We start from the raw sequence: 16,567 nt of genomic DNA on the forward strand, positions 1-16,567 counted from the left end.
TACATGCTCTTACCCCTCGCTTCCAGCTCACTTGTTCCCTCCTTCATTCTGACCGCTGTGATCTGTTCTAGGCTACCTGGCCAGGCGGTGTCGTCCCATTTGCGATCACTCTTATACAAACAATCAGGTTCTTATCAGTGACAGTGACAGGTTTGGCAACTCCCAGCAAGACGAGCTGCCCTGAAGTTTTATCTCCATGGCAACCGCAGTCGCCCCACCCTCGTTTCCATCGCAACCACACAGCCACTCCCTTTATCCCGCCTCGGCAGGCAGTAAACGGACCTCCCTCTAAGAAATGTCAGACACCAACTCTTATTATTAGCAGTATAAGTGTCCATCCTTCTACACAGTTAAGTAGCACCGACAGCATTAAAGTTTCACTTGATTTAAAAATTATCTGTGGTTTCAAATAATTGGCCAATTATTTTTTTAAAAACTACGTACTTCCACATCTTTTGGTTCGTCATCATCCTCCTCTTTGGGCTCATCCACATCACTCTCTTTGTTGTTAATGTGCTTCACCATGCCGGCGCCTTGACCCTCCAGCGCCATACCGATGCGAGCGAGGAAGGTTGCCACCGAGTACTCCTCATTGCTAGCCACGCCTCCATTTTGCTGGGGAAACTGCAACAGACGGTTTTAAGGTATTAGAAGAGATTTTTAAGAGGCACAGAAAAATATATAACAAAATCCTAAGCTATTATGTTGAACACTGGGTCTTATTGCTTCAGGCTATTTACATTGACGCTCCACGTCACATTTCTCACCAATAATTACACAAAACCCTCCTGCAACAAATGATTTGCGGATTTCATCCCTGACATTTACCTGGGCAGAGTAGGTTACCGAGTTACAAATAGCTTCAATAGGCACCCAAGTTAAACAGCGACGTTTTCACATGTGTACACGAAACTTCGGAGACTGCATGTGAAATGTGTGCTGGATAGTGCAAAGGCTAGATCGAAGTTACTCCGTTTCCTCCGGTCAATTAGTAATTAGTTTTACATTATCGGAGGCGTGCAACGGAGTTCACCAGTTGGTAGGCCTACATCTCTGTATTCAGTACTACAGTAGATAGGACATCATTCCTCCAACCTGGCATTTAACAGCATTGAGGTTAAGGTGGTTAACTTAGATTAGATAAACAGTACGCTATCGCCAGGTACGGTACTCGTGTGGAGAGGTAATCTGTTTCCGATTGAAAGGAGAGGTTGCCCCTGACAATGAGTTCATATAGGACAGCTGCTACTATGAGGCAAACTACATTGGAATATTAAAAAAATGTAAAAACGCCTGAATTTCATGGACAACGATTTGATAGGAAGATGAGTAATTATGCATCCATACTGGAATAAATGTGTCCAGGAACAAAGATTCCTAGAATGAGAATCCTGCTATCCCGAAATGACACGTGCTCTGCGATATAGGCCTACCTCAAACAGGCAGAGACAGATGAGAAGGTACTGTAATGCAGACATCATACTCGACGGCTAGAAAACAAGAGGGCTGCGCGAGTGAGAAATGAGGTTTTGCTGCGTGCGCGAAAAAGTTACGGTGAACCAAAATGCAAAGCAGTGTGATCCTCGGTTATCCGATAACATCGTTGAGTCCTCATCCCTAAGGCTGGTTGGAATCCCAACAATTCCATCAGAATATTTTGAAAAATACAGTTAAGATGCACGTGTCACAAATCGATGGTCGTATGATATTACTTAATTATTAAAGAACTTGGGACGTCGTACTCAACAGCCCTCTTTACTTCAGCCACATCAGTCTGATAACCTGTGAATGTGTAGGGCCTAGTGTCCGTATTGATGTGCATATGAGTCGATACTGTGAGCATGTTAGATACACCATCACGGTTTTCGTTAGATGAAATGTAAAACCTCCGAAAACTATATGTGCCCTGGAGATAAAGGGCTCTATGGCACAAATATGCAATTTTACAGGAGAGAGAAAAAAGTTTTTTCAGTGCCTGTTTCACTTGCCCGTGAAAAACTTCTTTAACATTATAACACAAATAATTTTTCGATCATTTAACACCCACTTCTGAAATTTTGATAAATTATTTCACTTTTGGAAGTATACTAAATCTGGTGCATTTTACCTCAAACCAGCTATAATTGTGCGTAAGAGATAGTTCTTTGCTCCCCGCAAGAGTGCAGAAAAAACTGTAAACTTATGTCAAGACCTCAATTTCGTAAATAACAAAAAAATGGACTCTCATTTACCTCCGGCATACAGATATCTATGTAGCATTTGCGAGAGTAATTTTACAGCATGCGTATGTTTAGTGGCTATGAATAATAATTTGACAATTTGACAACCGAACGGCCTCTAACACCCGTGTTGACCCGGATTCAGGCAACGGCGCCACAGATCTCATGTAGGCCTACAGTATTGCACAAGCGGTAATGAGCTCCGCTTAGTAATAATTAGTCACATAACCTTGTTTTACTGCACAGCTCCCGTTGTACAGTGGAATAAATAAACTATGAGCGACCCAAATTCCCATGAGAATATGCGTGCGGTTATCACAGACCAGGAGCACATTTCCAGTGTACTTGAAACTATGATTATTTAATTCTGGTGAAAGTACTCTGTCAAGAAGAAAAATCAAAGCGCGGACTTTGACCCCTTATAATTATAATTATTTGTCGTCAACTTTCAGGATTTATGCTCGAACTACCAGGCACTCCGCCTCTTAGAATAAATTCGGCAGTTATTAGTATACAGTATTTTTAAAACGTATGCAGAATAATAATAATTTAAGGAGGATTTACCTGTCATTCGTAAATAAACTAAATACGTGCAAGAAAGGCTACCCCACATTCTTACTATTGTTACTCTTCAACTAGTGCCTAAATTATTATTGGAGGACTTCTACAATGCCACCCAAAAGCGATCTGTAGGATACAAGATCCGAGTAACTTTCCCACTGCACGCAGGTCTCCAAAAGAATAGGAGTTTATCTCCCAATACGATTCTCTTCCGTCTCCTGCCACTTTTGTCAGCTACCCTCGCACCCCAGACACGCATCTTTGATGGAAAGATAAACAGCCATGTTAGCCTATATTAGTATGTGGCATATCATTTCAAATATTAGGTCATCTTGCAGCAACACGGGCAATACAATAGCACCAGATCTAATAAACGGACTACTGCGATTCGTGGTTTAATCCCTCCACGCAGACAGCAAAACGTAGCAAAACATTCTTCATGGCAGATTAGAACACCCACAACAACTCACAATCCACGAAAATACTAAAACACAACATCATTTTGTGGCCTGGGGCACATTCTAGCAATCTCAAGAGACTAACAGCTGCCTCGGTGGATCAGTAGTAGTGTGGCCGACTCATGATCCCACGTTCGAGGGTTCGATGTCTGCACGTAGATAATTATTTTTGAAGGGTGGTAAAATCTTGGCACTCAATGTCATTTGTTGTTGCCACCATGTAGAAGATCTGTAGTGGCGGACTCAGTGTAACCCAACAGAATTAAAACTCAGTCATAGTGTACGTCCAGGGCTGTTACCTTAAAAATGAATAGACAGCCACTATTAGAGTGAGTATGTTATAACTTTTATAACAAGTTCTTGAAAGTTGTCCCTTGAACATTAGTTATGTTGCCATTGTGCCACCTTCGGGGGTGGTGGAAGTGACCGTTTTAACGAGAAATACAACAAGTCCGCAATGACGTGCTTTGCTCACCCGGAAGGACGTGGGTTTGGTTCCACTCAGGAAGTCGAAAACTTTAGGAAACGAGATTTCCATTTTCGGAGGCGCACATGGCCCTGAGGTTCACTCAGCCTAGACCAAAATATGAGCAATAAGTTAATTCGTAGAGGCAAAGGCGGCCGGACGTAGAGCTAACCACTCCATTCTACCAAATATCGAGATTACGGATAGTGGAAGCCTTTACCTTCCACCCTTCCAAGAGCCCTTATGGCCTGTAGGGAGATGACTTTGCCGGTTTATAGTATACTAAGGCCATTCGAATTTTACTGCCGTGGCTAGATAACATCAAATAGTCGAAATTGTAGACAGATCCCCTAGATGTCACTACTTCAGAAGGTTTGTAACTCGGAAGCTGAGGCCATACTATTTAAAATTTAAATAGGGCTAACCAACTACCCACCCACGGCACACACGGTCAGTTTTGGCCTGCAAAAACTACTACAGATACTGGAATATCACAGGTGAGCGTGAGGACTCGCTCACCGTATTGGTTGCTTTTTCTAGACAGGGTCCGCTGCTTCGCGCATAAGCCATCTCCTCAGTCGGTATCACGTGGCTTATGAACCCCTTAGTTCAGGATCAAAATCCTCGAACGAGTCGGGATAAGAGACTGTGACGCTACCCCTACACAACGAGACTTGTTACAAGGCTTCTAGCATACACAATGAATGTACAACCTCTAGATGGCGAGTATTTAATTTAACAAGTTCTTGCACGTTGTTCCTTGAACATTATATTTGTCATTGTACTGACTTTGGTGGTGGTGGTGATGATTGTTTTAACGAGAAATACAAGAGAGAAACATCCCTAACTCTAATCAGAAGAGAAAATGGGAGAGATCTAAACGTTCGAATAATGAAAGAACCCGAATGGTGTGGAAATAAAGACTCTTCAGGCTTCGCAAAACTAATTCCGTTAGGGTTGGAAGAGAGGCAGAGTTTATATTGGGAGCCGGAGAGAAAAGATGAAAAATGAAGAGCCAGGCGCATATGAGGAGAGGAAATCTCAGGCTATGCTAGATTTTCCTAGTAGTATTTTCATTAAATGCCGCAGTTAACCAACTAAATTTATTTAAACAAGTATACTGAATTCTAATAGTCCAAGTTTTCCGTGCCTAAAGCTGTGTGTTCAGTCTCAGCAGGAAGTTAATTCCGCACGCCAAGAACTACTGCATATTAACGTCCGATGTTCTGACACCAAGTAAAGTAGCGCGCTAAATCTACAACTGCTCAGTTAGTCAGTCCTTGGTGACACAGTGGTTCCTTTCGTTCTAACGTTCAATGGATTTATATTCACTGCATTGCTCATATGAATTCGCCTCATTGCATTTGTAGCCCTCACAAATTCTTCTCGAAAATGAATCTTGTCATGAAGGTAAGGTGATGCGAGATTTATGAGACGACTGTACTCGGTCCACTAGCGCATTCTCGCCCAAGCGTGATGATATTTTGAATAAGTAAATATAAGAGAGGAAAGTTATCTTATCTTACGGTCGGGACCAACAATACAAGCATAGTAAGTTTAAAGTATTTTAAAGTTACAATTCTTATTGAAATGTAACTTTTGGGAGACTAGTTATTATCAAACGCCCCACCGAGGACAGCAGTTGTTAAATCATGAAGAGAGATCTGAAAAAATTAACACGGTATCACGAGTTTTCCGAGATCACTTCACCAATACCATGCACACGATTATTCTAGAGTAGCTGAGGAAAGTGGACTATGCAGTTTTTCAGGGAACATCTTTCGATATACTGTAAATGATGCATGGGAGTAAACACTTACCTTAAAGTTCTCTCATGGCGACAGACAAGATTTCTTTTATTTCATCATTAAAGTATAACATTCTTTCCATGATGCGTTAAGCTCAAGATAGTAACACAGAATGCTTTAAAAAGAAAAGAGTCGCGGCGCCTGTTTCAGCTGAGACGACAAAAAGCCAGATGAATCAGGCGCGACAAGGAGGCCAGCTCGTCACATAAGGAATGCTACTATAAAAAGCATAAAACATCTGCAGAGGAAGAGGTACAGTCTCTCTGGCTTTAACACGCACTTGTTTATCAAGCGAGACGACATAGCGCACCAAACCTCGCTATTAACACGGTATGAGGAGTTCACTGTGTATCTTCATGCACCCCGACTAATGGAAAAACGGCTCAAAAGATTCCTTGTCTTACAACTCTGAAATAATATATTTTATGAAAAGCAAATAGTAAGGGAAGTCGAGACAACTCCTGGACAATATATTCTGCGTGCATTTCAACGCAAGCAACAAATGCATATAAAATTTCTGAGGTTCCAGGAGGCACTCTGGCTCGTTTTGGGTTTCGACCGGGGGTTTAATATCGAAAACCCTAACTTCACGACATTTGAAAGTTCCATCCTAGGATCCACCGGTACTCGAGGCTCGGCCGCCGGCAGCTAAACCACTGCAGTAATCACGCCCCCCACCCCCATCCCTCCCACGTTTCCAATTCATATATAGTACTTCAGTATAACCACTGGCCAGAGAGCAGCTTCTACTGAAGTCCCCATCCATGTATGACTGACAATATGGAAGCTGCTGAGGTAATGGTGAGCTGAGTAATGATAAGTGTTTCATAGTCAATCGTGTTGCAATAATATATTCTGGACTAGTGAGGAAAGCAATGAAAAACTACTTCACCATCTCGTCTAGTACGCCTCATTTGGCGCCACCATCGGTTTTTGCGGATTCCCTACAACCAGATAACCTTTGGAGTGGTTATTTGAGCAGCTCCGTTCACGTCCAAGTTTCTTGTCATGATTAGTTGTATCTCACTGTATTTGCCATTTCGGAAAATGTGACCGAAATACGCTGCTTTCCTGTGTTTCTTGAGGGTGAAGATTTCGCATGAATCCCTGGCACGATGTTGAATCTCCTCGTTGGTGATGTGGTCTACGCATGGAATCCTGGATATTCTGCGATACATCCACATTTAAAGAGCCTGCATTCAGTTCATTGACGATGCCTTATCTTCGCCATAGAAAAGCAGCAAAACACTTCACGACACGCCGTCGAGTTTCGAATAGGTCACGGTTGCACACAAGATGTTTTAATTACTTGCAATGTCGATTCTGGTTTTGATTTCTACATTCAGGTATAATTCTTGTGTTAGCAACATCCTAGGTACTTGAAATGTGAACCCACTCAATGGTGATTCAGTCTAGGGTGATAACAGTGTTAGTAATTTTTGAGTGCTGATTAATGTTTACTTAAGTTCAAACTATCCGCTAATTTCGTTTATGCTGTTCAAAAGGAATGAAAGTCTTTTAATCACTAAGTACTACGGTGCCAACTACATAGCTGACCAGATTCTATATTCACGTAGATCTCTATGTTAGTTGCATTTCATCTCATATAGGCAAATCTCGCAATGAGAATGTGTTCTAAGGTCACTATTATAGCCTATATATCGTATATAACAACATTTAATAACGTAGGATTCGAATGAGTATGTTTAGCTTGGCATTTATATTTCAGAAAATAAACAACAACGAAAATATAGAAATGCATTCTCGACTTAAAGAATATGTTAACAGGATTTCAGGAAACGGAAAGGTGTAAACAGAGACGCTTAGTTAATTCACAGGGATTTTCAAACTTAATACTAAAACGATTATTGTAAAAACTACTACTACTACGGCTTTCCGATCCCAACTTGACAGGTTCGATCCTGGCTAAATCCGGTGGTATTTGAAGGTGCTTAAATACGTCAGCGGGCCGATGACCTTCGATGTTAGGCTCCTTAAAACAACAAGCAGCATCAAATACGTCAGCCTCGTGTCGGTAGATTTACTGGCACGTAAAAGAACTCCTGTGGGACGAAATTCCGGAACCTCGGCGTCTCCGAAAACCGTACAAACGTAGAGGGACGTAAAGCAAATAATATTAAATTATTAATAATATTTAATGCTCGATATGCCATCAATTTCAACGAGAATCGAGCCCTCCATCATGTAATTGAACGACAACTGCTGAACCTACTGTGCCATGAAGATCGGTAAGGCTTATTTCCCATATTTTGACCAGGATGCGAACAGAGACTACGAGAGATGCTAGCAACAATGTTACTGTACCAATTCCCTACATGTAAAAATGTGCTGCTGTTCCATGTAAGGTGTTAGCGGCATTCTTACTTATATGTGAAGTCTGATCTAATGACTGTTCATAACTGTAACTATTTGGGTCATGGGCACCGCGAGGGAGGTGCAAGGGAGTGCACTTGCAATCCTTGACTTATGAAAGTGGAAAGAAGGAAAATAATTATGGAAATTATAGAATTTAAATTCAATGCATAATGATTATAAATTAATACAGTAGGATTGTGTGTCCATTTTATTCAATATAACAGAAATTCAAAGCATAAAAAAATAAAAATGAAATAAAACCTCGGAATTTGTGGTCCATTTGAAAACAAGCAAACGTTGGAACTAAAACTTGACCCTTCTTGGTCAATGAGAAAATTTGTTTTCAACAATGCCAATCCAGTATTTTCTTGCATTTGTTCCCGTGAGCACAGCCTTCTGTATCCCATCGTAAAACGAATAGAAGTCTTGACGCGCCACAATGTCATTGAATATGCGTTCTTTGGTAGGCCTACAGTATGTTGTCACTGGGAGAGTCAGGCCGATCTTGATGGCCTCAGCTACAGCTGGGTAGAATGTTGTCGTCTGACAAATTAAATCTGTATACTCAAGAGATCATGAGATTCCTTCATATTTTCTAACGTTGTTGAATTTGCTTCTTTAAGCGTAATCTAAGTAAAATATCCTTGATTCTTCGCAAAACCTTTCTACGGGCCTGTTTTTACTTCAGTAAATAAATTTAAAAAACTACAGACATTAATTGAAGTAAAAAGGAACGCAGGTACTTTTTTTTTTTTGCTAGTAGTTTTACGTCGCACCGACACAGATAGGTCTTACGGCGACGATGGGACAGGAAAGGGCTAGGAGTGGGAAGGAAGCGGCCGTGGCCTTAATTAAGGTACAGCTCCAGCATTTGCCTGGTGTGAAAATGGGAAACCACGGAAAACCATTTTCAGGGCTGCCGGCAGTGGGGTTCGAACCTACTATCTCCCGAATACTGGATACTGGCCGCACTTAAGCGACTGCAGCTATCGAGCTCGGTCGCTGGTATTTTAGACGATAAAATGGCTATAAACAAGACATTCTATCTTCATTTTGTAAATTCCCCTCTCCGCTCCCCCATCCCTCTCCCACGACGGCTCGGAACTGCACCTGGGGCTGGTTCGAAGAAGGAAGCGATCGTAGCCCTATCCTGTACGTCAGGTACCAGGTATGTAAGGGAAAAACTCTTCTATGGTCGAGCTGGGGTTTTAACACCCTTTAAGTTGTGCTATTACGCAGTGTGTACATCGTGCCAGCACCTCCAAAATGTCTTAAATTCTGAGGAGAAACTACTACGTAATGAATCAAGAACGGAATGCTGGCCTTTGGTCCAAGGCCGGCCGGACCGAGGATTTTAATCTTCGTTGGTTCATCTCTGGCTCAGGAACTAACACACTCTCTCTCTCTCTCTCTCTCTCTCTCTCTCTCTCTCTCTCTCTCTCTGTGTGTGTCATGTTGAACATTAGCATTGATACTAGATAGGGTCCCATTCTCACAGACGCGCAGGTCGCTTGAAAGCGTCAACACGAAAAACCTTCACCAGGCCTCCTCGAAAGTCAGACGTCATTATTATTATTATTATTATTATTATTATTATTATTATTATTAATGTAAAAATATGTATATTTTAAATCTATTTAGTGCGGTTAATAAGCACCGTCCTCTCAATACGACACTAGTCCCTAAGGTGAGCAATGACCTCTGTCATACGTGGTGGTGGTGGCGGTGATTCTTTTTTTAAGAGGAAGTACAACTGAGCAACCAGTTTCTGTCAATACTAATCAGAAGGAAAACTGGAGGAATGAAGGTATCGGCAAAGGGAAGGGATGGGCCATGAAGGGCGTGAAAAATGAAAGACACCCTATCCCTCCCAAACTGAATACCATCGGGGTCATAAAAGAACAAGAGTTGACCAATGGACGTCAGATACGAAAGACGAAGGTGAGTAGCCTGACAGAAGTGGAAGAAATGCCAGAATCAACTACAGAAACCAACCCATGCCCCCAAGCTAAGAGGCCCTGGTCCCATTTTAGTCGCCTCTTACGGCAGGCAGGGGGGTACCGTGCATATTACATTCTATCGCTTCCATCCAAATCACTTCTAACAATAATGTCTGTTTTGAGGACATTATCGCAGACAGCATATACAGTATTTTTTTTAACTTAACTATTCATATAAAGACTATACGTGAACACAACTGAATATGTGCTGCTGAAAACATACAAGATGTAGCAGGATATGGAAAAGGCACCGATCAGTTGGTGAGTTGACAGTGAATAAATAATAAATTCAGCGCGTGTTACTGATAATCGAACATACTGTATTTCTTCCCTAAAAACATCAAACCATTTTGCTTTACACGATTCATGAATAAATGTATTCACTGAAACCTAGACATTAACAAAAAATTAACAAATCGATAATCACGTACACCATTCGATTCCCGGTACAAATAGAGCACAGGAGACAATACCATAATACCATATGATAATGAATATATATATATTTTTGCTATCTGTTTTACGTCGCACCGACACAGATAGGTCTTATGGCGACGATGGGAGAGGGAAGGCCTAGGACTGAAAAGGAAGCGGCCGTGGCCTTCATTAAGGTACAGCCCCAGCATTTACCTGGTGTGAAAATGGGAAACTACGGTAAACTATCTTCAGGGCTGCCGACAGTGAGGTTCGAGCCCACTATTTCCCGGATGCAAGCTCACAGCTGCGCGCCCCTAACCGCTCGGCCAAGTCGCCCGGTATAATGAATATCAGAGAACAAAATCTATACAGGAGTTTTAAAACATCATACATCGACTTTCATCATATTAATTCCAGTCATAATTACGCTATGCAGGGGCGGCGGGTCATGAAAAATTCAGTAACAATATATCGTTCAAGGAAATTGAATAAAATATGGCAACACCACAAGTGGAATTTACTTTTGTTCACAATCACTAAAAGTCTTCAATAGCACTAAACTTTTAAAAGGAAGTCCAAAGTTTAACACGGTTGATATTTTGAAGAAATCCAAGCGTTGCCACATACTGCAATTAAATTTCATATGAAATGTCTTAATCTCTACAGCAGTTCTAGGTATTCAGGAGTAATATGTTGAATACTTTCTATGCATTATTTATAGCAGAATCTAGTACGTACCATACATCTCGTCGACCATGAACTTTCTAGGTTTCGTGATCATACGTTCCCTTTAATCACTCAACATGTGCTGCTCCTTGAGGTAATTTGATAACGTACTTTCACAAGTCATATGGCTAGAGATTCAAGGACAAGAGTCTTATTGTGCAATTAACTGCAGTTGCTAGCATTCCACAAACAGGGGAGGATGAAATATATGAGACACGTCCCCTCCGTTCAATGACTGGATAATTCAGCAACCTTCTACGGCAATATTTTGACTGACTGAATTTTCCAGTTTAAGAGTAACTTACACGTCACTAATTCTACCATAAGAGAAATAGATCTCATCAAAGGAAGATTCAAAACGTCGAGAATAAATGAACATAAATAATAAGAAAACGAAATGCCCTATCAGTTATAACACACATTGTGCTGGAGTTGGAAAGGAATACGTCGACTTAACTGATGAGATCTGACAAAGATAGAAAAGACTAGCCCGGTAAAGTAAATAAAAGTAACAAGGGACTCGGTTTAGAGCCTCGTATTCGTCGTCTTGATCTCAAGGAACTACCACTCAAGTATCTTCCGTTTTTGTGCCTTGCGTTGAAATCCTTAAAACCAGGTCTGATTCATCAACTCTGAACAGGGGTCGTTCTCTGCTTCTCAACTTCTATGATGAACTACCTGATTCTCCTAAATACCCTATTTTCTCCATTCTGCTCTCACGGCCCCATTATCGAAGACAGAACGTCACGACGAGTCAGTTCCAATCCAGGTACCAATCTCTTCATTAAGACTGCCTTCCAGCCCTTTCTACACTTATATGTACCAACAAACCCGGCCCTTTCCTCAGATATATTGAGGAGAGGCATCCATGCTGATTTATCGAATTGCTTCGTTTTATGTCTACAGTCAAATTTTGCTTTCTTGTACGGTTTCCTGAACTCGTCTTATAAGGTCATGCTCTCCACTGACTCACCATCAAATTCAAACACCCATTTCATTTCTTAAGTACTACTACTCGACTACTACAACCACTTCGTCACTTATCAGTAACACATCCCTGTACTACTGTATAACGGCGTCACAATGAAACCTTATAAGCATCACAATGAAAGTTGATCCACTAGGAAAGGTTTTGTCTTACGAATTCATATTTACAGCCACACCCTATTAACAGCTCAGGTAGTATGCAGGGTGGGTATCACTTAGTACAATATAAAAGAATCCAATTGGCATGGTATACCGGAGAGGCAAACATCAGTACAAGAAAAAAGTTCTTTTTAATTATACAATTGCTGTTGCATATGATTGACTTCATTAAACATGCACATAACTGAGCTACAAATGATTATATTTATTGAAAAACGTCATTAAGGGACCAGAAATTTCCTCTGCGTTAAAAAATTGAAACGGAAGTCAACACAGGAACTTGGATATCTGCTGTATAAAATAATGAACGAGTAAGAATAGCGAAAAGTCACTATGCACGTAAACATGCACTATAAGAAAGTCACAAATAAAAACGCATAACTGGAAGGAGATATCGACACCAGCATTTTGTTACAGTAGCCAGGGTCTACGATAGTCCTAGCGTGTCCTGAGATCTAATATTACGAAAATTGTTACATCCACTATTCAACATAATTATTCTCAATGCGCAGTATGTTAATGTATTCTTTAACTAACCATCCTTTCTAAAGAAAAGTTACGTTGGACTGAAATAAAACCTTGAGAATGGATTTTTGCATTTAATTCACATTTTTATTAATAAAGGGGAGTTTTATAATAAAACACATATCGGACAATAATAGCGAGATATTAATCATTGTATCCTTAAAAATATATACATAACGTTAACGCCGTGTGGCATATTAAACTAATTACCGAGCTCGATAGCTGCAGTCGCTTAAGTGCGGCCAGTGTCCAGTATTCGGGAGATAGTAGGTTCGAACCCCACTGTCGGCAGCCCTGAAAATGGTTTTCCGTGGTTTCCCATTTTCACACCAGGCAAATGCTGGGGCTGTACCTTAAGGCCACGGCCGCTTCCTTCCCTTTCCTAGCCCTTCCCCGTCCCATCGTCGCCATAAGACCTATCTGTGTCGGTGCGACGTAAAGCAACTAGCAAAAAAACTAATTGAACTGCAAGTTCAAATGGGTATAATCTATACTCAGTCACATTTAACAAGAGTTTAAAATTATTTTCACATAGGCTACTAATCATATTCAGAAATTATCTGTAAGGGTCTCAACTGTAAATAATTTTCTGCCTTGCCACTGAGTCACAAAACGCGCACAAACTCTAGCGCACGCTATTATATTCAGCTCTAAATGCACACAAATGCCAGGCTAAATTCATACCCTAGTCTCCTTCTACGACTCATCACATTAAATAATAAATACATACTTGCATTACGCTTCACGAACTAAACGAAGATACAGCTCCTAACTGTGGTATTCAACCGACATAATACCGGCACTAGATGCATACAGTTAAGTACACACTAGAGCCGCTCCAACAAAGTATTCCCTGATACGCTCCCTCTTCTTGTAGCGACTTCATGCCATTGAATCATATGAATGACCGTTAGCATCAATGCAGACACTGATTAACAACAGCTAGTGGTAATATTACTGCTGACAGCGTTAGCAGCTGCTGGCAAATTCCTCCCACACAATTAGTCATTCAAAGTTGCACATCCTGCCATATATCATGCTAATCAGCGTACTTAAGAAGTCGGTTAACTAGACAGCTCAGGCTCCAGAATTCGGAACGAATGATCTGATGAGGGATACAGAATCATCAGTATTATTCTTCAGTGCTCACTGATTTAGGCTTTCAATGACAGCGGAAAAGGGATTCAAATCTTGCCCGAAGTTCGGGCTCATCTGGGTTTCCAGGTATGTTCCGCGAGTTAAAGAGAGACTCCTACACCACTATAAGTACATCATAAGGGTGGCGTTCCAGATGCGACCGTGCCGCATGCGACCCGTGCCACTAGCGACCGCATAATCTGTAACCGTGCCGGATGCGACCGGCGTTGACAAGCAAATTGTCATTTGATAAGTTGTGTCATCAATCAAGATAAGGTAAGCTAAACGAAGTGCAATGCAATTTCAAAAAGTCCTATAAGCAGCTACTGCCCCTACTTTACATAACACTTCTGGGGGAAACTCGTTTTACAACACGAAATATGGTGATGCGTTTACGTCTTTTCCCACCGGGCGAGTTGACCATGCGGTTAGAGGCGCGCGGCTGTGAGCTTGCATCTGGGAGATAGTGGGTTCGAATCCCACTGTCGGCAGCCCTGAAGATAGTTTATCGTGGTTTCCCATTTTCACACCAGGCAAATGCTGGGGCTGTACCTTAAGGCCACGGCCGCTTCCTTCCAACTCCAAGGCCTTTCCTATCCCATCGTCGCCATAAGACGAATCTGTGTCGGTGAGACTTAAAGCCATTAGCAAATAAATAGTATTTTCCTAAAATATGTCCATGTATGGAGCTGCGTCTCCATGTCTGGGAGAAGGTACCAAGCAAGTTAGGTCAGTGTATTGCCGGACGACTAGTTACAGCTACTTCGGTAGGCTGCTGGGTTCGAATACCCCGTCGGCCATCCTCGAAAATGATTTCTCGTGGTTTTCCATTTTTCTTCTCCAAGAAAATTGGCGTGGTATTTCATTTCGTAAATCCCACACGTATTGGCCGGGAATCAAACCCGGACTGTCTTGGTGAGAAGCGAGCAGTGATGCCACTGGGCTCGTTTCTGTTACTCCCCATTCTATCCGGTTCCTACTGCGGGTCAGGGTGTGTAGCAGATTTGGCATTCTTTTACGAGATATTTGGCATTCTTTTACGACTGGATGCTTTTCTTGACGCCAACCGTTAGGGTACGAACATGCCGAGTGGATTACTCTTCACTCAGTGCTCATAGCAGTGCTCTTCACTCATCACTCATCATTCAAAGGCGCACATACCGGGTTAGGAGACCCTCGCTCTTTCTTCATTAATGAGGAAACGTTTTCCATCCAGTTATGATTGTGCAGCATTCACGAGAAGATAGCGTTGTGTTCTTTAAATGTAATTTTGTTTCGTGAAAATGTTCATATTCCTTTGTATACATAATAGTACTGGGCGAGTTGACCGTGCGGTTAGGAACGTGCAGCTGTGAGTTTGCATCCGGGAGATAGTGGGTTCGAATCCCACTGTCGGCAGCCCTGAAGATGGTTTTACGGTAGTTTCCCTTTTTCACACCAGGCAAATGCTGGGGCTGTACCTTAATTAAGGCCACGGTCGCTTTCTTCCCATTCCTAGGCCTCTCCTATCCCATCGTCGCCATAAGACCTATCCATGTCGGTGCGACGTAAAGCAAAATAGCATACATAATAGTTCAGTATAGTAGCAGAAGTGATGATGAACTTATGATAGCAAGCAAACTGTACTTGATTTCAAGCTCTGACAGAAGATACAGCGCACATCCAATTAATAAGAGTGGGTGAATTCCATCATTTATACCAAAAAGTGAAGAAAGACCCACAGAAATGTCACGATTACTGAAGAATGTCATTTCAGTATACGACTCCTTGGCTGAATGGCCAACGTTGATCCCTTCGGTTCAGTGAATCCCAGGTTCGATTCCCGGCCGGGTCGGAGATTTTAATGGCGACATAAATTTTTCTGGCTCGGGGACTGGTTATTTGCGTTTGTTCCATCACTCTCCTCTTCATACTCAGACAACACACCATACTACAAACTACCACCGAAACACGCAATAGTAATTACATCCCTCCACATAGGGTTGACGTCAGGAAAGGCATCCATCCGTAAAACAGGGTCAGTCAACATGTGTGATACGGTTCGCATCCGCGGCCCCACAAGGTGTGGCATAAGGCGGTAGAAAAGAAGAAGAAGAATAATGCAGACATTTCAATATTTGCTGAAAGGAACTGAAGGCAATATGAAATCACGGAAGTACAGCAACTATCATGTCAGTCATATTTGCATTGAAGAACTGGTCATTACAATAATGTAAGCAGTAGTAATATAATATTATTCTCCACTTCACTAAAGAAATCTGTACTTCATCGAAAGATTAAATTTACCGAGTATAAAGATAATATTCAACATGGATATTTTACCTTCAGTGAACGCAGGCCGATAATATTATGAGTAGGCGGCCGTGGCCTTGAGCCAACCAATCACAGAACAGCGCTCAAGAAGCACATCGCTCCAAAATCAAACCGATTTGATTCTTGAGGGAGGAGCGGAGAGAAGAGGAATGAGTGAAGTGCCGGCATGAACGCTACTATTGAAATGCATGGGTTTGTTTTGCATCTCTCAGCTTCCAGGAGTGATGAGCGCTGAACGAGGAGTAATCCACTCGGCATGTTCGTACCCTTAGAGGAGAAATGCTACGAGTTAATGTGGTGGTGGTGGTGGTGGTGGTGGTGGTGGTGGTGGTGAGTCCTATTGTGTGCTGCGTACAAGTGTTGAAGACGACAGATATACACAGTCTCTGAACCATAGGAATGCACTTGTTAATGT

The 16,567-nt window shown here is 41.8% G+C and overlaps 1 protein-coding gene across 2 annotated transcripts in view; it reads right to left on the reverse strand.

Annotated features, from left to right (window-relative positions):
* The window catches only part of LOC136885896 (microtubule-associated protein futsch), a 514,102-nt gene that overhangs the window by 142,647 nt on the left and 354,888 nt on the right, over positions 1-16,567 (reverse strand). For both annotated transcript variants that reach the window (XM_067158589.2, XM_068230837.1), the window contains one exon: positions 445-624. In XM_067158589.2, coding sequence (XP_067014690.2) covers positions 445-624 — 180 coding nt within the window. The remainder of the gene's footprint in view (positions 1-444; positions 625-16,567) is intronic.

This window comes from Anabrus simplex, chromosome 1 (genome assembly GCF_040414725.1).
Source record: "Anabrus simplex isolate iqAnaSimp1 chromosome 1, ASM4041472v1, whole genome shotgun sequence".
Taxonomy (NCBI): Eukaryota; Metazoa; Arthropoda; class Insecta; order Orthoptera; family Tettigoniidae; genus Anabrus; species Anabrus simplex.